A 23,507-nucleotide genomic window follows, 5' to 3' on the forward strand; every position below is an offset into this window, starting at 1 on the left:
TAGCAACGCTAAATGCCAGGCGATTGAGCAAAACATGGTCCGTGGGCCCATAATCTGAATACCCCATTCTCTGGATGGGAATCGGCTTAACAGGCCACCCACCGACAAGGCGCTATACAGCTAATTAAAGTACGACAACAACTTGAGCGCATACTAATTCATCAAGACTAGAGTCCCTGAATTTTTTTGGTAGCCTGCATTTGATGCAATTGAAGGAATACGCAATATCAACATGGAGCACAGTAACTTTAAACAATGCATGACACTAAATCAAAGTTGAACAGTGCCTCTGCATTTGTTGCTTGAAAGACAAACATGGGAATACAGCATGTGGCTTTAAACATATGGTGAAAAATATTCGTGTAGGTGCAGGGTCATAGCATGAGCACTTGTGGCCCATTATACTTCTAGCCCTAAAACGACTTCAACATTGAAGATCCCTGCTGATTAAAATGCGTTCTAAGATACCGACCTAATCTTTTCTAAGTACTCAAAACTGTTGACACAAGTAAATACCATGAGCTATATATTAGGCAATGCCTGTGAGTAGAAAATTCCACATCTATTTATCAATGAAGTAGATGCAGCGAAAAACCACCAGCTTTATGATACAGATTGTTCTCATATAAGAGCCTCGGTGGTTAAAAATATGTTTAAACCAAATCCCAGGATCAATGAGGTTCTTGGTCAATCCTAGAGATCTTATCAACTTCCGTCTGCTTTTGCTCTAATCATTTCACATAGTGGATAAGGAAGCAGTCCCGTCGGCAAGCATCCAGACGACGATTTTGAAAGCAATGTCAGTCAATATATTGCACGCAAATCATCTAAGAAGATCTGCCGCAAAGAAATCGGTCACACAGCTGTTGTGCTGACTATTAACAGCCATGCCATTTCAATGTAACACGTCCTGTTCATTTAAATAAAATGAATAAGAAGAACAAGGTAACAGACAAAACCAGGCATCAGCTGTTTCTTCCCATTATACTCCTCACCCGTTGAAATACACGGACATATTCAAAGAAAAGATTTAGGTCCATCCCCATTAAGCTATTCATGTTCGAACTTCCACGAGCACAAGTTCCCGGGTTCCCTCCAATAATGATGTCAAACCCACCGAATTCATTTACAAAATCCTCAAGCCTCCGAATGGTCAGCTTCTCAATGCCTCCTAATTGCCTCAGTTCTCCAGATTGATCAGTGCTGTGCCACCACCTCCTCATGATTTTTCGGTTAATATCAGATGCTTCAACTGAAACAACGCATTTAAGGTGAATACCAAGCCGATGCAAGGCAACTTCTGCACCTCCAATTCCACTGTAAACAGACAAGACCCTCAAGCCATCTGGAAATAAATCCTTCAAGACAGAAAGATGATAGCCTAGTGTGTCAGTTTGAAAGCCATATTTGAGTGCCGTGAGTCTTTCAGCTGGCTCCAGACCCCAAATCCGAGTATGGTGCATTGGATAGCCTAAAATGCGCTCTACTTGGTCTGGTCTGATGGGGCTCAACTTGTGTTCGCCAACCCATATTAAGTTCAATGTTTTGCACTGATGAAGAATGTTTGCCCGCTGTTCTTTGGACAGCATTCCTTCTGAATCCCTCAGCATTTTCTCAAGCTGCTCACACATCTGATCAACACCAGCGGTGTCAGAACTGATGCAGCTTAACTGTTTCCTAGTATCCCATGATGGCCACCACCTTCTTGTATGTGGCAGTGCATCTTCAATTGTCATAGGTGGCTTGGGGAGGATGTGAAATCGGGGCCTGGTGGGAAGATTGTGAATATATCCTTCTTTCCTGATAATGGCTGAAAAAAATTGAGTATTTGCAAATTCTGGTTCAGTCAAATACAGAAATTGTGATAATTTTCTCCATGTCTCCTGTGAGACATCCACAACATTTCCATAGAAGAAATAAGGTGGTCTTGGTAGGACAACATTCCCATAGTGATTAGGTGTCATCTCTTCAGGCATTTCCTCTTTAATCCAGTCTGCTTCTGCTGAATCCCTTTGCCTATTGTATGACTTAGACTTGGTCTGGCAGGCTGAGTCCATCTTAACCAATCTTGCCTGCCTGTCGATACTGGTGGAAGCTGTTTTGTCATCTACCACCACATGTTTAGCCTTTTTTATTCTGGCTTTTTCTTCATACTCGTCAAAATTAGCATGTGAACTTGATGCATTGGTTTCCCATGTCTCAGTTACAGAAAAATAGAATTTTGAACAATCTTCTGTTGCATTACCCAGATAATCTGATTCATTTTTTATGCTAATTCCATCATTTACTACATCCTGCATAAAATCAGAGAAAAGACAGATCATGAGTGCGCAGGCACCTAAAATTACATATAAAGAACATTTGTTGCATCTTACTTTAAATCAGAATAATCTTTCATGAAGCAGCGAAGTCATCAAGTTTCTTCAACTTAGACCTTATGGTTATTTTGTTAAAAGACTAGTTTGATCCTATGCATTAACCAGATACACTATGAAGTCAAGATCTTATAGCATCAAAGGAGAAATATGATAATATCGTAATTCATGATTACTCTATATATAACTGGTAGACAAGTTTTTGTGCATCTAGAAGGATTGTGTCAATCAAAGCAAACCTTCTACAGATCTCAAATACGCCATCGTACAGGTTAGTCAAGCCCATGGTATGCTATACCAGTCGGTACCGGCTGGTACCAGACGTATCGTATCCGTACCGATGGGTACCAGTATCGGTACGCCAATGTCGGTATGCCTGGCATACCGTATACCGTACCGTACCGACATTCGGTACGCCTATACTAGTGCGACACCAGTACGGGATTCGGTATCGGTACGGCGAACCTTACTCAAGCCAAATAGCCATTATGATGAATGAAACTAAATCACATCAGATCTTAAAGTCCAAGCCTAAAACTTATACTGGATTTTTTTTTGTATTTAGGTTTATCTAGAAAATTAAACTTCCTCATAAGTGACTTGGACCCAAATCCAGCCCCTCAAGCATATTCATGCAGACAGATAAAAATATAGAGCCTTGGTCAAAATAAATGTTTTGTTTAGCGTATGAGCTATTAAGATTAGTTATGAAGCTACTAGGGACTCTTTTTAAAAGTTTGAAAGTTGTATGACTATGTAATATTTCTTTTTAGTAGACACATACCCTTTCTATGACTCCCAAAATCTCCAAAGTTTATGATACAACAAGTGAAGTGCATCTCATAACTGGGCTTGTATTGATCAATTCCCACTACCATTTGGCATGTGAGAATGCAATACAATTCACAAATAAGACTCCAATTAGTCGGCCCAATTTGCACCAGCCTACTACAGCTACCTAGGACCTTGCCCAAAAAGGCTAGTCAAAAAGTATTGTTTGAATTCTTTGGCCCCATATAAGTACCCAAGGTTTTCCCAATGCACAATCAACGTGGGACTAAATACATGCTAAAAAGAGCTCTCACATACCCCCCCCCCCCCCAAAAAAAAAAATTAAGCCTCGACATCCTTGCCATGCTAAGGATCCAAATCCAATCACAAACACTAAGATCAACTGGGGTTAGCCCCAAAAAGATATATGCTACAGCATCCTCTAGTCATACATGGGCCATAGATCGGGTATGCTCTGATAATATTTATAACGACCAAAAAATTCACCTAAAAAGACTGGCCAAAAGATAATACTAGGGTATCTCGATCCCGTGTAAGTACCCAAGAGGGACTAAACACGTCAACACAAGCTCTCACACCTACTATGGACGAGCACAAGAGGCAGTGAAGGTGCATAAAAAGGTGAAAGGACAATGCCAGCATTGAGTTTAAATAAGCATAAGCTAGAGAAAAATGACAAGTGAGCAGTCTAATGAGTAAGAAGTCTAATTATTGGCCACCATTTATGGCAAGTGAGTTATCACGTCCTTTACATTAAAGAACAGATTCAGCTCAACCCCCATCATTAAAAATTCAAAAAAATGTTCCATTCTTCGAAAGAAACACAACAATCCATATTCATGGCCTATGAATTCATTATGACAAGCATGAGTTGCTGATTTGTTGAAAAAATTTGGCTTCACAAATAAATAAGTAGATAGATGGGCTGATGGATGTAAGTTATTTTTTTTAAAAAAAAATAAACTACAAAATAAAGCCAACGAAGAAAAATAAGTTTTAAAAGTAATATGAATAAGGGTGATGAGACCTCTTCTTTATCAACTCTATGAGCAATTCGGCTAGCAAAAATTGAGTCAGCAAGCTCTGACATTGGAACTTCGGGACCTGAAAATCAGCATAGGTTTATCAAAAGCTCAGTAAGGGGTTTCACTTGTTGAAAGCTTTCAACATGTTGAATAAACCAGTAGCTTGTATGAAATTATACAAGATAAATGCTCATAATCTTGGTAATTGTAATTAGAAGATACCAAAAAGTAATATGAACATGAAGCATAGGTAAAAGGATATCTTAATTAATCAAAAACTACAAACAGATACAGAAGAAATAAGAACAACAAAGTCTATAATAGCAGGTTCCATTAATGAATTTAGCAAAAATTGTGATATGCCTAATTTATTAGGGTAACCATAACCATCAAGCCTTTTGGTAATTTGGTTGCAAAAGAATATAGAACAACCTGAAGATGTCTATCAGGAATTTCAAATGTCAAGGGAGCAACTAATAAGAATATTAGAAAAGATGAATTGCTAATAAGATACAAATAATACAAATAAGCACACATGCACTAAATGAATTTTCTTCTCATAAAAGGATAATTGTGTGAAGATAAGAAGGAAATAGGTTGATCAAAATGCAGAGGCTAGGAAGATCTGCACATATACTTGTGACAACAGAGTTTCAAAGCAGGTTAGCATTATCACTAGAGATACAAGCTCAAGGACAAACGATGCACTCTCTTTAGTAAGCAACCAAGAAACTCCAGAGGTTTTAAAGCCCTGCTGCCATTTTATATCCTGTGAAGTGTGAACAGCCAGCCATCTCCTTGGCCCATTTTTCGCTGCCGCAATCCATCACATCTGACCATATAGTGAATCGGGCTAGTCTATCAGAAATCAAAAGTTCAAAAATAATCAGGGAGGTTTGGTACTTAAAAAAAAGTAATTTATCAAGACATTTTGAATGTAGCTATGAAAAAGTTGGCTTTAACTATGTTGAACTACAATTATGCAATGTCCAACATCATATCAGATTATACGACATCAAGATGCTATAGAATCCAATGTTTGCGCATATACAGTGCAAAGCTTCCTAATATACAATCTGGTATCTATATGAACCTTCTATATCATGCTAAAAACCATGTCAAGCAATATGCAGCGTAAAACATGGTATTATACACATTTTAACATAGCTGTGTTTGTGTAAGTACATAATTCTGCAACAACCCCACTTCAAAGAAGCCTTAAATCCATGTACAATGCCAAAAGTCACTATGTTCATATGAAAGCTTTAACAATCAAAAACACTCCTTAAAACATTGTGATATTACTCTTACCAAAATTATCAACAGCTGATGATACTTCATCTTCAGTGAAACCCATTTGAAGCAGATAAAGGGTCTTGTCCATCATCCCAAACAGGGCCTCGGTGGTATTTTCCTACGCATTTGACAAACCTATTAGATTCTGAAACATTCCCAACAATAGACTGCTGCAGCTGGATGTCAAACAACTGGAAGATTGAAAACTTTGATAATTAATGCACAGCAGCATGAAATAAAGCTACAAAATAACCACTTGAACGTCCACCTTTGTGTTAGTCTATACCAACAGAAATTTCATCCTAATACATCTCTGTCATGGAGGGCTCCCAAAACCAAAAAACTTATCAAAATTGAAGCAAAAGAAATTACTAAAAGCAAATGACTCATTACATGTATTCCATGAAACTTGCAAGGATAGATTCGATATTAACTCTTGATATGCTAGAAATTTCTTGTTACAAGTACCACCAATCAATTGGCTGAGAAGTAGCTATGTAGGCTAGAGGACCGTCAACAACAAGCAGAAGGATCTATAAAGAAGGTCTGCCGTACCGACCGTACCGACGTACCGGTGGGCGCCTGTACAGGTTCGGACCGATACAGACCGGTACCGAACCGGTACCACGGGTTCGGCTCGGTTCATGCATCCAAAACCCTGTATAGTTCAAGAAAAACAGAGAAGAATCACCGCCTGAGACCAACTACATGAGCCGACTCTTGTGTTTAAGGAGACAACTCAATTTATAAATGAGCCGACCCCCGACATTAATGAGTCGACCCTTGGGGGAGCGTAGGAAACTTCTGTGCACTAAAGGAATGAGCCGACTCTTGTGTTTAAGGAGGCAACTCAATATCTATATGAGCCGACCTCCGATATTAATAAATCGGCCCTTGGAGGAGCGCAGAAAACTTATGTGCACTAAAGGAATGAGGCAACTCTTGTGTTTGAAGAGCCGACCCAATATCTACACGAGTCGACTCCCGACGTTGATGAGTCGACCCTAGAGGCAAACGCAGGAACTTTGTATGGATTGAAGGAAAGAGCCGACTCCTATACTTGGTGAGCCGTCTCCCTTGGTACATGGGACGACCCCCAAAATTGGTGACTCGACCCCTGACATCTTGACAGCTCCAACGGCTACTTTCAACAATACTTCTTCTGGGTGACAACGGATAGTTTTTTGGTGTGACGGCTATCTGGTACTTCCTGAAAAGCTTATAGTCTATAAATTTAAAGGAACGCCAAGAGAATAACAAGAAGAGGGAGAGGATCAAGTGAGCAAATCATATTATCCAAAATCCAAGCTTCAAAAGATAAAATCCCCACAAAAGAGTCTTCCAGAAAAAAACCATATTGTGAGGAAATCAGTTGAAATACTCAACAGAGGGGTTGTTGCTGTGCTATCAAGATCTTCAACTACAGCCAACAACCATCTTTAAAGCTTCTTATCCATATTTATTATTTTGTTTATCTTGAAGCTTTGTTTACATAGTTACAACATTTATTACATATTTTTTAAACTCCGTTGTAACAGTTTTATCTGCTCTAAAACCGATAAGGGTTCTTCCAAACCTTAATTAGAAGTTGTTGAATCAAAAAATTCAACAAGGTTAAGATTTTGGTTGGTGAGCCTGTGAAAATTGACTTGGTTGTTTGTGAACCTGGAAAACAATCGTATAAGGTTTTGGTTGGTGAGCCTGTGAAAGCCAACTGGGTTGTTTGTGAACCCGGAAAACAATTGTGTAAGATTTTGGTTGGTGAGCCTGTGAAAACCGACTAGGTTGTTTGTGAACCTGAAAAACAAACGGGTTAAGGTTGTGGTTGGTGATCCTGTGAAAACCGACTGGGTTCGTTGTGATCCCGAAAAAACAGCGAGTTGGGTTGTGAGCTCGAAAAACAACCATACTGTAATTTGGGTGGTTATAATGAAATTTTCAAGAGTCTTGGAGAGTGGATGTAGGTGTGGGTTACACCGAATCACTATAAATTCTCTATGTTTGTGTGTGTTTTTCTCTTTACACTATTGCACTTTAATCTCTGTCATTATTCATTCATTGCTTAAAGCACATCATATCCTTCAAATTAAAATTATAGTTTATCCACTGCATTCTAGTTAAAGATTTTTAAAAAAAATCCAATTCACCCCCCTCTTGGGCTACATATATGGGCAACAGTATATATAGTGGTGGTAAAATATAAAGATTTCGGGGCAAAACAAAATAGTTTGATCCACTTAATAGTTAACTTGCAACAGAACCTGCAAGTTATGTTGATAAGTCTTTAAACATATCTATTTCATGATGAATGATGTTGATCAACTCTTGATTTGTGCATCTGCAGGGCCGATCCAGGTCAAAGACAAATATCAAGCAAGAAAATGCTAGCTTGAGCCTGACCCAGTTTGATGAGGGTACCATTGGCTCCGGCAAGCCCAACCTGACTCAAAAAGCTGAGGTTGTCATGTAATGCTGCTAAATAGAGGAAGATAGGAAGGTGTAAACAAATTAGAGCTAAAACCAAAGAAAAAAGTTTTAAAATCATTAATTAATTCATATGAATATCCACAATATATTATGTAAAGCATAAGCTGCATAACTAGAATGGAAATTAAAAAAAATGAAACAGGAATAAGTATTCCAAGCAACAGTGGGGGGAAAACCTCATTCTTCCCAACATCACCACTACATGAGGCATTTGTTTCTTTTTGTCCTGGAAACCCTTCTGATTGGGCAGTAACTATGAAGTCTACAAGTTCTGTTAAAGGAGCATTTTCACCTGAAATGCAACAGAGGAACCAAATGATACAAGGAACAGGTAAATTCTTCCGCCGCCACCATTAGTTCATTCAGTAGATAAAGATGCAAGAATTAAAACTTCCAGTTATTGGAACCCCATGGACCTTGGATTTTAACTATGACCCAAAAGACACATGCAAATAGTCCATGAAAGGGAAATTTGACAACTCGACATACTTTTCTACAATTGATAACTGATATGATTTGCTACTGAAAGTTATCATTCTGAGCCCAATTTTTTGATTGTCAGAACATATAGCTATATATCCAAGTATCAGCATTAATATTTATTCATCAAAGTAAATAACATCCTTTTTTCCATCCTCTCAAACCAAAAATATGCTCAAACCCAACATAAGTGATAACAGAATGTAATTTCAAAAATATCAATCATAAGCAATAGTAATAGTAACAGTAACAGAAATAGTATAGTGATTTCTTGTGTACAGCAGCTAAAAAGACAACGCTAGAGGCACTACACTCAGATTTTCTCAATAAGCGAAGCCATGTTACCAATTAAAAATAGATAGTGCCAATGGCTAACCAAAAAGTTACTCTTGGCAAGCTCACAAGTCATGAAAGTAGTCTCCTATGATTTGCAGGTTCCAAATATAATTCCTGACAAGAAATAGTTTAAGCAAAAAATTCCATTCACTTGCATAAATTACGCTTGGTAAGCTCATCCAGATTAGCATCCTATGATATGCAGGCTCCTACAAACCAACCCCTAGTAAGAGATTATCAGAGACAAGAGACAACAAACAACCACCCTCAGACAATACTGCTAAAACCTCAACATGAGAGCTAGAAAGCTCAAATATAATAGCTTGAGTCAATTCATCAAGACAAGTAGAACAGCTTCAAACTTATTGTCGTGCATTTGAAGGAACAGCTGGAATTATTAAAACAGGATGCTACAAATACTATAGATATGAAGGAACCACTATGCAAGAGGATGCAAGTGAGCCACTATTGAATTTTGCTAATGGAAATTGATGTGTGAACTTGAAAACATATACAAAGTTTACGGCAAATAAACCACAAGAAAAGCAAGCTATGGTTTAAGAATGCTGGTGAAACTGTGCATTTCTGAGAAATTGATACTATTTTGTGGATTTTGCTTCTTGGTATGATAATATAGGAAAGAAGGGGACCGTGAAAAGGAACACTTAACTGACAAAGAAGATAAACAAAAGACAGTGTAGGAAGTCAAAAATTTGCCAAAACAAAATCATTAGCTATAATGCACTTAAAGCCTATCATGGGTTCACCTAGAACTTTTCACTTGGACATTAAAATAGATCTCCAACAAATCAAAAATCCACCTGACCAAATCATTTATCCATGTAAGTTTTCTATCATTAATAAAAGTAAGCAATATGCTGACTAGAAATACTGAAAAACATAAAAAATCATCTTTAAGTAATACCTAACACTTCCAAAAATAAGAAACTTAGCACAATACATGTGTGAAGAGCAACAAATGTATATTCGAAATTAGTATCATATAGAAAGTAATGTGCTCGTTCATCTACAGTGATGTCAGATAAATATCTATGATCTATTAAAATGCAAATGCATACATAATTTGCAAGCTTACCTGTACATGTATTCACATCAAAGTTAATAAGCATTAAGATGTATCTGTCTGCATTGGAAATGAAGAAACCAAATCATGCATACAGGGCTACAAATGGGTCAGATTGGATGAAGTCTGACTTGACCTAGAATTGGCCAGAAGTAGTTTCTGATCTAAGACGAAAACCCAGAATATTTTAACCCTTAAAAGAAAAATAAAATGAAATAGATATCTAAGATGTAGAAGCAAATTGGACCAATCAGTTGGTTGGTCTAAGTAATATGAGATACCCTTACAGATTAAACCCGGGACTGGTCTAACCTCAAGGGACCAAACCCAACTTTTTCAACTTTTATCAGGTTGAATCAAGTCAATTTAGTTCAGCTGGATCAGGTCAATCCAATATTCCAAGATCAATATGCAACCTAATTGAAGGTTGGTTCTTTCTTTAGGTCCACCAGTGGGTCCTGGTTTTTGGAATGGACATGGTAGAGTCATCTCAATCTAGTTAAACCACCTGCAACCTATAAGCAAATTTTAAGAATGGACGACATGAGACTCGGGTGCTCAAAGCAACCATTCTCATATATGTCCATTGTTGGCATCAAAAATAAAATTTATAAATTATAGATACTACAGATATAAGAAATATGAACTACCAGTAATCTTAGTTGCAGTATATAAGCCAGGATGCAGACAGCAGTTTCTCTTGCTTGTTGATTCATGTCGATCTGTACTATATTTAAACGAAGTGCAAGAACAATATAAACTTACCCATGCCTCAACAATTCAGTTTGATGCATAGTACCACTCCACTCCACCTATAAAAACATAAGTTCCACCTTTTCTCTTTTGCAAGTGCTTAAAGAACTAAGCAAACATTTGATTTTATAAATCCAAGCATGTAAAAGGAAAATATTGCATGCAATAAGTATTGATTCAAAAACAACCAAACAATTGAAACAATCATCAAACATTTATAACTCCTTACCAAGCAGATATATAAAACAGATTTAAGAGAGAGAAAACATCATTACCAAGTTGACTTAATGCCAAATCAACTTCTTCCTCTGAAAAATCCATGGTCAATAGATATGACTTCTTGTCCGGATCAACATTAGAAGGCACATTGAGCTCCTGTAAGAAATGAGGCAAGACAAGGGTAAAGTAAATCTGGAATCAGAATACCTAACTTAAATAAACATGGCCTAATATTAATTAAGTGAGATCAAAGTGAAACAGCCAACAAGTGAAAATACATTGCAATTCTGCACTTAAAGACTGAAAAAGGTTTAATACACAGAACATTTGTTATATTACAAAAGAAAACCCTTCCACTGCAAACATATTGCACTTCATAATCAAACAATAACACAGACTCTTATGCTGAACCCCTTAAACCGTCCTATTTTATATATATGTTGCCCTAGAGGCTATTCTATGCAGTCTGGATTACACTGCTATGCAAATAGTTTTGCATTGTTAATTATCATAGCCTGACATCTATCTTTGATCAGTTATCCAATTAAAATTTCGTATAAACAAATAAACGGTAAAGCACAATTTCATCAGGCTCAGAAATAGAAGATACAAATTAGCAGCTGAAATTGTACAAAAATAAAATTAGTGAGATTCAAATAATCTGTGAAGTTTAGATGATCTATGACATCAGATAATGGAGTAATTAAGAATGACCAAATACATGAGGAAAGAAACGGCTATCTTAGAGTGACGAAGTCTGTTAGAATCCGATAAGAATTAATAGATATATGATAAGAAACTTTAGTGTCAAGGATCCAACTGTGATAAGGTACATGCTTGGAATAGCAAACATAAGAGGCAAGAGAGGCCAAGCTGAGGGAAATAGAGTGGCATGATAGAAGCATCTTTAACTTCTCCATAATCCAAAAAGAAGGTTGGCAGTAATTAACTCAGAGATAACAATGAAGGCTTATCGAAGACACCAGCATGAGAAGCAATGGTAGCAGCAACAGCAGCAGAATGATGTTGGCAGGACTTCCTCCTGTCTAGCGTAGTACAAGAGTCGATGGAAAAAATTAATGCCCTGCAATAGTGATTTAATAATCTACTTGCATGCCTAGAGGACAGAGGGCAAGCCTTGGCGCAATGGTAAAGTTGTTCCATGACCTGGGTTTCAGAAAGAGCCTCTCCACATGTAGGAGTACAGCTGCGTATATCTGACCCTCCCCAGAACCTGCAATGGTGAGAGCCTAGTGCGACTCCCTTTTTTTTGCATCCCTGGAGGATGTTCCAAAAGTTGGACCACATTAATCTTAGGATGGGAGCAAGCATAAAATTCTGGACCTCAATTATGGCATAGCTAAAGACAAAAATGTCTCTCTTTTGCAATAACCTTAGCAAGAGACAGTTGGAATTGAAGAAGGTTTCCTGTGGAAAAAGATAAACTTTGTTGCAGATGCATCAGGAATCCTGGGGCAGATAGTAGTTGCCAAGAATCCATCATCATTTGATAACACTCCTAATACCATGCTATCTAGCTCTAACAATTAACTGAGACTACCATGCACAGTGAGAATGAACAGAAAATGTAGCAAGATAACCCCATGTTGCTGAAAAACTGGTCAACAAAGCCACAGTCAAAGAGCAGGAAAAAGATGATGAGGAATGAGATTATGAAAACCATAGCATGGTTGCCCTTGTTCCCATATAAGGAGGATTTAAGCAGTTTGACATTAAAGTGGCACTACATATTAAGAATCTTTAAAGATGCAACTTCAAAGTAATGGATTAGGTATAACAATTAGATGGTCATTAAAGCCTAATATCAAAGCCTCCTACTAAATTAGTCATATGGCAAACTTAAAAGAAGAGCCGGAAAAACAATAAACTGACTTGGAATTACCATCCGATAATGTATTGCAGCAGGGCAAAAAGCATTGCTACAAGAAAATAGCTTACTTGGTGCAAAAAAGACTGGAAACAGTGAACCATGACCAAGTACAACAAGACCAGCTCAAAAATCAAACAGAATCCCTTAAAAAAATCAGCTTCAGAGAGACATCAAGCATAATTAAGTCATTCACAAGTTGAATCCAACGTATACAGAAAGTCCCACAAGAATTCTAGGCTCCGCCAGGACAAATCAAGACGAGACGCTCAAAGTATAATTGCTTTATACAGAAAGAAGATAACCATATTTAATAGCCCATTTTCTGTTTCTAGGTTTTATAAATTGCTTTGCATTGGAAAAGATGACCATATTTAAGAGTCCCCTGTTTTGTTTACAAGTTTGTTGATTGCATGTTGTACACAACAGCATCAATACGTTATTAACTTAGAGTGAGTGGACAAACTAATGCCAGATGAAAAGTACTTGTTTTTATTTTTTGGTAAGAATAAGTACTTGGTCTTCAATTAGACAATCTAGTAAAATAATTTCTTTCTATTGAGAAAATGTGTGAAAAAATCAGCAAAGAGTGCAGAAAATAATGGATGCGGATGACTACCAAAACTACCGTAATGGTTTTTTTTTTTTCCTCTCAATTTGAAAAACGAAGCTCAACTATTCAAGCATGGCCAGCCTTTTTCTCATTTAGAAAACAATATGCTTGGAAATTTTAAAGGATTCGTTGAAATTAAGAATGCACTAGAAGATTATCCATCCAAGTTTCTAATCGAGGGATTTATAATTAACACCTCTAGAATCTAGTCTTACACAACATCTAAAGATCAAGCACACCATGCACTGTTCACTCAAACAGTCTGGGCGCGCTGCAACTTCCCAAAATGCCTGGAAAATGCACTCTAGGAGAAAGAAGTAATTTGCACCAGTACACAACAGACTACTTTCTACAGAAAGCCCTAGTCATTAAGGTAAAAGGCTTGGATTATTATACCAACCACAATGTAAATAATGTGACTCTAATGAAAAGAGCACATATACATATGTTAACAGAATGGAGTTTTACTAGAATGAATAAAAGACAGCAAGCAGAGATATTCAAAGGTGAAAACACAATATATGGCTATAAGAATAATAATCTCAAGATGAAGGGCACAGCATAGTATTTCTGCCACGTGCCAGTGTCTATGCAGTAGCAGTGGCCTAGTCAGCGCTTGTTCCCTGATTCAAGTTCACTATACATTCAGACAAGAAATAAGAACTGAAGGATCACCTGATTTTCCTCACTATCATCTGTGGTGAACTCAAGAGGTGAATCATCTTCATCGTCAAAACTGGAGAACCCATCCAGAGAATTTGATGCATTGGGGCTTGACTTCTGAAGGGCCTAATTGATGCCAAACAATTACCGAAACTTCGATCCAACTTAACTTTTCAATCCCAAAAGAACTGATACTCCCAATATCAATTAACAAAGATAGAAAGCATAACAAATACAAAAGAAAAATGTTTTCTGATTGAGACTCAAAGATCATTCCGCTTCCAGATAATTAGCATCAAGGAAGTCCCCAGCATACTATACACATACTAATAAAAGACACTATATGATCAAATTACACAAATAGATAAATGCAAACCAACCGATGCTACACGCAAACTTACTTTGTAATTATTATGTATCCCTGTCGCAAATGCATGGTTGTGAGAAAACAAAGAAAATGTACGAGAGCAGAAAGGAAAGAAAAGGAAAAAAATGATGGGACAGAAGACGTATAGAGAGAAAAGGATTCATATTTTTTTTGTTAATTTCCAACTTGGCATCCAATACCATCAAAATTAGCTTTTCTACATATTCATGAACCATTGGTAATGTTATAACAGATTGACAAATTACGATAACAGTTCTAGCTCCCAAAAAAAAAAAAGAACATTCTGTATCTTTTAGGTTACACAAGAAATCATTACATCATAAATGGAATTATCATTAGTGAAGGCAAAATTGCATTTTTGTCATGGTCAATATTATCCAGAAGTAGCAGATTCCCCACAGCCCAATGTGCTCCAATAATGATTGGCCTTGTTAGTGTGCATGATTATATAGTCGATGAAATAAACTTTCTTCTTTATTCTTATTCATCATATACCATGTTAACGGTATACTTGACATTATAGACACCATGACGCCTCTATATCATGTGCATGTATAAATCAGGTGACCACCACAGTTGTTTCTATACATTTGTTCGTTTTTGCCACTGCCATTCCATTGATACTAGCTATATGATCGTAACCCTCACTGGATTTCACATCATATGATTCACTCAGCCCCCATATAACAGTTCAAAAGAATCTGCAAAGCACTGCAAGAATCTGAAACCCATAGATTTGTTGCAAAAATTCAGCTATCTGCTAGTGCTTTCCATTCATTATCCTGACCTGAGCCTTCTGATGCTATTATCTTTTTCTTTGGGAGAAAGATAAAGCAAACTTCATTATGTATTCCCTTTCCTAGCAGAAGTAGAAAGAATTACTTCTTGCAATCTCATCAAACGGCCATTTCATCTACATATGTTAAGTTTGCTTTCAACCCTTCCCCCCTACCCTCCTCAATGCTAGCCATTTTGCCAATTAGCTTTACTTTGCAAGCACAACAAATCTCATATGTGCGGGACCCATTATAGACAACCAACTCAAATTACTAGAGAATGCCCTATAATGTCTTGCTGTAGATCCCATGCCACTACAGGACACAAGCTTTCAGTTTGTACTCTGTAGATTGTAGAATCAATTTTGCATCACTTCAAATTATACTGGCATTGTGCTGGCTCCTTATCTACTCTCAAAAAGAATTGCCTTGTACCTCTTTCTCCCCAAAACTCCAGTGAAATCCAAATTTGACACGTTTGCTTTGCTTTCACTTGTAAACAATTATGAGGAAGTGCCAGATTCAACAAATTAGTTTTGCAAAGATATCTCAGTTTTAAAAAAATAAAAAGAAAAAGAAACAGCCAATTAATTGGATTTTATCCTAAGGTTGCCTTACTCCTCAGTTTCTGTCAACATTAATTGCCTATATTTTTTTCTTTCTGAAAATCCATTTTCGCAATTTGGCTTGATTCTTTTGCTTTGTGTACCAATTACAAACATCTTTAAATTAAAAAAAAGGAAAAAAACTTCTTCCAATGCCAAATCCAACTACTTGGTTGGGAAAAGACATCGACTGGATAGACATCAAACAGCCAACTTCATTTCCAGAGACAAAGACATGAATGCCTCTAGTAGCAATTGATGTATGCTAATATAAAGATTGTCAGTGCCTTCAGTGGAAATATTCCAGATATATATAAAGCCTGTAACGTGCACCTGGAAATTAAGTGACAAGGAAGGAAACAATTAGACAAAAGCAAGGGTTAAAGTATCAGAACTGATATCCATATTAAGTACGTTACAGATACAGCACATTAGGTACTGTATGGTACTGTACAGACATGCAGTATACATCTTGGTGCCAACAGACTAAAATGGAGGCGAAATACTATGTGTTGGTAGGTTACCAACACAGTGGGCATGTCAGTACCATGATGGATTCAGTACAGCTGGAATGGACAACTACATGCTGGTACTCAGATCCTGTACCTGGAAATTTAGTGAATAGGAAAGAAATGATTGGGCCATAACAAGGGTTGAAGTATCAGAACTTAGAGCCATATTAGTGTGTTACATATACAGTACAGTAAGTACCTTATGGTACCGTTCAGACACATAGTATGCATCTTGGTAAGGTACCATCACATGCTGGTACTTAGATCCTTGGGCCATATGACCCTTGCAACATATACAAGAATTGTTGTAATAACCTGTGACTACATATAATTTAGATTAAGCAATTTATCAAATTCAGGAAAAATATATAACTAGGATATTAATGAAGACCATCAAAATGTGTATAATCTTTCATGAGTATCAATAATTGCTAAATTTTTTTAAGAAGGTACTGAAAAATTAGAACTTGTAGTTACAGGTAGCTAACTTTATCTCTACATTAGAAAAGTGGAGTACATTATTTTGGAATTACTTACAGAATGTTTAAGAAGAGCTTCCAGTAGCAAATCAGTATGATCTTCACCTGCATGTATAAAGAATCAGCATTTTCCGTATCTCAAAAGACAAGATAACGAACAAACTAGTGGTCTGTAGATGGGTACATTTCAAAGGAACAGATATATTATGAGTATCCACAAAAGCCTACCATTTTCCTCGATAACTTTGTCAACAAGAGCTGGCGAAAATCCCATTCCAATAAAATATGATTTTAAATGACCGCTAGAAGAGCTGGGAAGAGTTTCCTACAGTAAATTAAGGGAAAGAATAAGTGGTAACGCAAACAGCTATAGAATCAATCTATTATAATTTGTAGTCTTTGACCTATAGTCAAACAATGATCAACCTAAAGTCTTAAGACTAAACCTACGCGGATTTTTTTTTCTTCATGAAATTGGCATATCATTGCTTCAATAAGATATGGAAAAAAGAGCAAGACCCGCATATAGCTTGAAATTCCAACATGACTCCTTGTCCTTGGTTGACAACCAATTTAAGGATATACTATCTCTAGTTATGTTGCATGATGTTTTCTCAAGTTATAATAATTATTTTGTGTGATTATTGGAGATAATATTTAATTTATTTTGTCTTGATTGTGGAGTTCAGAAAGTGATGATATAGATGCACAAGCAGGCCAATTAGCGATTCCCCAATCCTAGAGAACTGCACAGTCATTTTCCTGTATATCATGTTGCAACAATTTATAAACAAAATGATAAAACTGCTACTGTCAAGTTGAGGAGGCACCCCCCCCCCCCACCACCAAAAAGAAAAAGAAGAAGAAAGAAAATCCCTAATTTCTCTTATTTTTCCTTCTCGTGCCACTCTATTCTAATTATCTTGCCCTTTATTGTTTGTGTTTATCCTCCAATTCTATTCATCTTAAATAATTCCCTTAAAAGAGAAAGTTTAGAACCATTTCTGCAGTGCTGAGGGTATATTTGTGAATGATCTATAAAGCCAGTCAGACTTTCAAGAGTTGATGCATAAATGCATAACGTCAGTTGATGCATAAATGCAAAACATTAAGTTAGAATGTCCATGAAATGTCACTATCAGAGCAATCCTATAGGACATTAGCACATTATATTTCAGCCCTGATCATTTCTTTTAACATGTTTTCTGGACCAACCTATTCTGGAGTTGCTTTCATTCTTTTCTCTGATGTTCATTAGAATGTGGTGTACAGCTTTTTCTATGAAGACCAACTCTTCACTTTAGATACAAAATGCAGCCATGAAGAGGAGAGTATAAGCAATGTCTCCACAGTATGGTGATGTTCATGTGTACCTGATTACGTTGTTCCTTTTCTCATCCTGTCCTGAAAGTTAGATGGTATTCAATGTGCAGCTATCCAGCAATTGAAGTGCAAGGCACTTATGCAGTGTCCAAACTAGTAAATTTCCAATTTGCAAAGTATTTTTGTTTATGAAAATAATATTGGTGGCCTTTCAGATATATTCTTTTGGGAATTATGAATGCCTTGCACTTACAAGCTATTTGCAGTGTTTAAAAGGTGATTGCAACAGGGCAAGTTGCCAAAAGCCTACAAAGTGGTTATACAATAAACAGGCACTCTAGCAGATGCCAAGGTGAGTTTAATTTAAAATGAGGAAGGAAAAGTTAAGAAAATAACTTGGCATTTTTTTAGGGCTCATTCTGGAGTAATTGCATGTTAAATAGTCGAAGTATAATTATTTACTCTCTACCAAATGGCAAATAATGAAAATAAAGTTCAAAGAACTAATCAAAAATTAATTGAACTTGCAGCTTGTGAATAATAACCAAAGGAAGATGTTGATGCACCAGTGAAGAATATAGGCCAGTTGCAACTTTCATGCTAACAGGCTTGACACCCCTCCCATTATCCATGGAACAACATGCAACAAAGACAGTCCCAAGGTCCGCAATCTTGGTACCGGATACTGTATCAGTACCTTATTGGTACGGTATGGTACACCTATGTGCCAAAATAGTTCTCCAAATATTTTTCTCAATTTTCGTCTCGGAACGACTCGGTACGGACCGCTACGTACCTCAGTACACCTCGGTACAAGTTGGTACACTTCGATACGGAGTGGTACGCCTCAGTATAGGATTTGTACCAACTTGAAGATGTGTTTTGTACTGATTTTCTACCAGTATGGTACGGCACGCCTCGATATAGGACTTGTACCGACTATGTGTATTTCGTACCGATTTTCTACCGGTATGGTATGATATGCCTCGTATCAGACAATACGACAAACCATAGACAGTCCAAACCTAAACCATTTGGCTCGCCCAGTCATAGGTAAGCTAGGTAAGCTGTCCAAATGCAAACTAGAAGGCCATGTGAGTTAAGCCCAACTTTAGCCAAGACTTCTAGACAATTTGCCAAGAGTCATCCTTCTCTAATGTCAAAGTTATTCATGCCACACATGGGCTCATGATTTTCCAATAAGCCCCATGTCCTAGCAAACCTATCATCAATATCATGCAATTGCTGATATATATTTCCTTGTCTTCTTTTACAGTTCACTTTCATTCACTCTTCTCTATCTTCACTCTCTCATACCATATCCATCTTCTTCCTTGCTTTCTTCCGTCATTATGTCTCCATTCTCTTTTCAATGACACACAAGATGAACAGTGTAGTACCATAATTAGTAGGAAGAAAGCATAGCACCCTAGAAATGTGTGGCAAAACCCAAAGGTAAACCTTTCCTACTCAAGTTTCCTATTATCGATCATGTTCAACCTGGATGACCTAACACCATGCAAACCCTAAAATAACATTCTATTTTCCCCTTTCTAGCCCTTGATAAAATCCTGTGTTTTTCCATCAAAGGCTATCTGAACACCAGCTAGAACATTCATATCTTCTTTGATAGCTTGTTTTTATTTTTAATTTTTGCTGGATATTTGATAATAGTCCATGATTATTGATGAGTAGATCTAAGTTTGTTTTGCTTGTTACGTGAATATAGCACCAAAATTTTAAACTCAATTAAGATATAAGTAGTTACATCAGCCAACAACTCGCACCACATCTCTTGCTATTTCAACACTTCATGATTGTCAAAGGAGTTCAAAAATCAATAGGAGACTTCTCGAATTACTTAACTTATCGTTAGAAAAATGGAAACTTCTGGCTTAATTCAATCTAAAAAGAAGTGCAGTTTCAATTACATTTCAGAACATTTAGCTAATAGAATGTTTGGTTGCCCATAAGTGGGGGCTCTAAAGTAGTGTTCTCCCGGAAGTGGGCACTTCGTGCTATTTGATTGTCCAAAATGACCACTGAAGTGCAGAAGGCAGCTTCAGCTAGAAGTGGGACTTTACTCCACTCCCCAGTTCAGTGGGTTATAACTGGTAACCCACTTTGCTGACTTTGGCAAGGTAGGGCCCAGAGTTGCCTGAAGTTGGGCCACTTTGACTTCTGCCACTTTTGCCCAACCCAAAATGCCCTAAACCAAAGAATACTACCAAATAAATGGGTGAACACATGATATACAAATGAAAGCTAGATGCATGGTTATGCTCATAACCCTAGCTGTAGCAGTTCTGTATTTTCTTTCCATGTTTCAGTGGTCAATTGAATCCACACTGAACACCTTCTCATCTTACAGGATTTAACAGAATACAGTCTTTTCCTTGATTAAATAAGACCAGTTTTAACAGTTGATGATAGTCAGCAAGATCTAATGAAGTATTCAAGACACAGCATGTTTTCTAGCAGTAATAAGATATGACATCAGCATATAAGTTAATGTAGTTTGTTAAAAAAAAGAGGACTGCAACAGATTTCCAAAGAACATGAACACATTCAGAGATTAATAAGAAGGCAGTAATGATCAAGGTTCCCAAAAAGGAAAAAAGGTAATAAATAAATTAGTGTAGAAATAATACCTCCTTTACTAAGTTTAGCCCGGAACAGGGCTTTGAACCTGAGGAACCAACCAAAGGCACAGTTTGATCCAAAATCTCAACATCTGAAGAATTCCCGCTGTCTGTGCATTCAACCTTAACCTATAAGGATTAAAACAGAGGCTGTAAGCAAAGGATTGCACTAAAGTATCACAAGAAAAAAACATTTTTCCTTTGGGCCAATACCATTTTCTTGCAATTTCACCGATCTAAAGATGAGACCTCCAATAGTTTCTGCCATCAAATAAATATTAAAAACGAAGGAAACAGATATTTTCAAATATAAAGCACAGATTTCTAAACTAACATTAATATTATCCCCCACTGATTTTAGTTAACATAACTTGAAACTGAGTAACAAAATCTTGACCTGCATATTACTTTATAAATTATAAAGATCGCAAACCAAAGCAAACCAGTACCCAACTTGAAAGCGGCAATAATTTGTAGAATACTTAAAGAAAAAAATTTGTTTCCAAGATAATATGAGAAAGGCTAGTCATCAGAGTGGTCAGACAATATATGCAGTAAAAAAGAAAGAAAAAGAAAAGATCGTAAAACAAATTCAAGAAAAGAAAATTTTCATAAATCCAAGAAAGGTACTAATATCACTAATATTAAAGGAAAAAAGAAAAGAAAGGCGATTCTTTGGGATAAATAAAGCAAAAACCCCAACAACAAAGAATATAAACCCTACATTGCTGCGAAACCTATCCCAATATGGAAAAAGGATTGCCGGAGTTATTTCTATACGTGGAATACAAGCAGCTGAACCCTATTCCAAGATTAGCTCGCAAGCAACAAAAATTAACAAAACAATCACAAGCATACGAGAAAAATAAGCGAAATAGACGGTAGAACGAGAGAAAAAGATCATTAAAACATATAAATAGCGATGGAATCATCGGAGAAAGCCAAAACCGGCGATCAAGTACAGAGCGAGGGAGAGACAAGCGTCGACGAACCTCGGAATTCGCGCTTCGCTGCGTCGCGCAGGAAGACCGAGAGGCGTTTCTTGGGAGCGCAAACAAAGAAGAGCATGTGAACTCGAAACCGTTGATGGTAATTATGCGTTTATATAGAACGAGGTCGGTGCTCATGTGTTCTAAATTTCCTATAATACCCTTTTCCTTACAAAATTGGCGCAGTGTTTAGATATAGAATTACATAAAAAAATCTTCTATTGGGGGCAATTTTGGGATTCAAGAAATTACAGCAAATTTAAATGAAAAGGGCAGTTTCGGTCGTCCACTTGTATGGACGACCGGAATACGTGATCGCTGCTAGATGGACGCAGTCATTGGAACCAGGTTTTGGGACTGTACATTTTGGAGCTATAAATTTTAGTTTACTCTTTGTTTCGAGTGAGAGAAGTGTTTTTTTATTTTTTCCCTTTAGCTCTTTTCTAGTTTGTTTTCTTTTCCTTTTTGTCTCTATTTCTCGCTTTTGATATTGTGCACCGGCTGCTACCCTTCTCCAGGAGAAATTATTATATGGGCCCCATCGATCACATGCTTATTGCAGTGATAGCCCATTGCAGTATGGTGTGTGTATCAGTATGGCCGTGCATACAGTGCATGTAATAATTTTAGCTGGAGGATGCCTTTCGATGGTGAATGGCAGCAGTACTTAAAAAAATTTGAAGTGGTCATGGTAAGATGTGCATCACAAATATCTATGAACTGAAGAGAGAGAGTAATTGGTTGCCAGCTCATGCAGAGACACATGTCATTGCATCTCACACATCACTAGCCCAAATGTCAGTGGCATGCAATAAAAAAGTATTGATATGATATTAAAATATTATTGAGTGTAAGGCATTTGAATTTATTTTTAGTCGTGGTGCTAGTGATTAGAATTCTAATATAATTATGAATTGAGGTCTATCTCAATAGCCCCACTCTGTCCCTCAAATGATAACAACTTTACAAAATGTTGCACATTCAAAATTTGAATCTGAATAATAAAATTTAGGTTTGGGTTATCGTACCTTTTTAGAAAATAAGATAAAAAATTACAATGCAACTAAAAGAGAGAAGGAAATAAAATGAAAAGCCTCCATAATTTCATTTTATTCATAATATCCCGCATGTGAATTGCGCTTGTTAGATGATAGTATATTAAAAAACTCTATTTCAGGAATGCATTTGAAGTTAATGAATACAATATATCTCCGATTATATTATTTCATTGCCTACCTACTAGCGATTGAATGACAAAACCGCATGAGAAGAAGGCACAAAGTAATTGAATTGCAAAAGTAAATAAGAAAAATGCAAAAGTAACACCATCCATCGTATGAGAGAAGATGTTAGTAGCCTCACAAAACCAGCATTTAGAGCCTTCTACTGTGAATATGAGAGAAGATGTTGATTTTTCACTGCTGCAGTTCAGGTTTCCAAGATTCGATCAGGTCATAAGTTGAAGTGCCATGAAACTTTTAGATGCTACGTATGGTCATTAAGTCAGATTATTAGTTGATTTGTTTCATCACTAGTATGTATAATTGTATGTAATTATCTAAGAAAAAGGAATATTTGATGGAACTCTGGTTTGCATTTGATGGATTAGGTTAGTGAGAATGGGATTTATTTCTTTAAATAACACCTCCTAACAAAGATAAAAGAATATTTCAAATAATCATAGGCAAGGAGTCTGAACTTTTATTTTGATTTGATGGTTTACAGGTCTGTCAGCCTGTGGGACAGCCACAATCATTAGCTTCTCCATGGTAGAACTATTGG

The 23,507-nt window shown here is 36.8% G+C and overlaps 1 protein-coding gene across 1 annotated transcript; it reads right to left on the bottom strand.

Annotated features, from left to right (window-relative positions):
* Nucleotides 1–499: 499 nt before the first annotated feature.
* Nucleotides 500–21,870, bottom strand: LOC103700939 (putative inactive DNA (cytosine-5)-methyltransferase DRM3). The gene is made up of 11 exons (XM_008782838.5): nucleotides 21,729–21,870; nucleotides 20,950–20,997; nucleotides 20,746–20,865; nucleotides 17,000–17,096; nucleotides 16,830–16,876; nucleotides 14,024–14,137; nucleotides 10,904–11,003; nucleotides 8,152–8,267; nucleotides 5,504–5,606; nucleotides 4,195–4,271; nucleotides 500–2,294 (listed from the first exon to the last, which is right to left on the bottom strand). The coding sequence occupies exons 2-11, from the start codon at nucleotides 20,950–20,952 to the stop codon at nucleotides 966–968; spliced, it is 2,106 nt and encodes a 701-aa protein (XP_008781060.1). The 5' UTR covers nucleotides 20,953–20,997; nucleotides 21,729–21,870; the 3' UTR covers nucleotides 500–965.
* Nucleotides 21,871–23,507: the final 1,637 nt, after the last annotated feature.

Source organism: Phoenix dactylifera, chromosome 8 (assembly GCF_051530095.1).
Source record: "Phoenix dactylifera cultivar Ajwa chromosome 8, Ajwa_hap1_PhDact_Kaust_v1.1, whole genome shotgun sequence".
Taxonomy (NCBI): domain Eukaryota; kingdom Viridiplantae; phylum Streptophyta; class Magnoliopsida; order Arecales; family Arecaceae; genus Phoenix; species Phoenix dactylifera.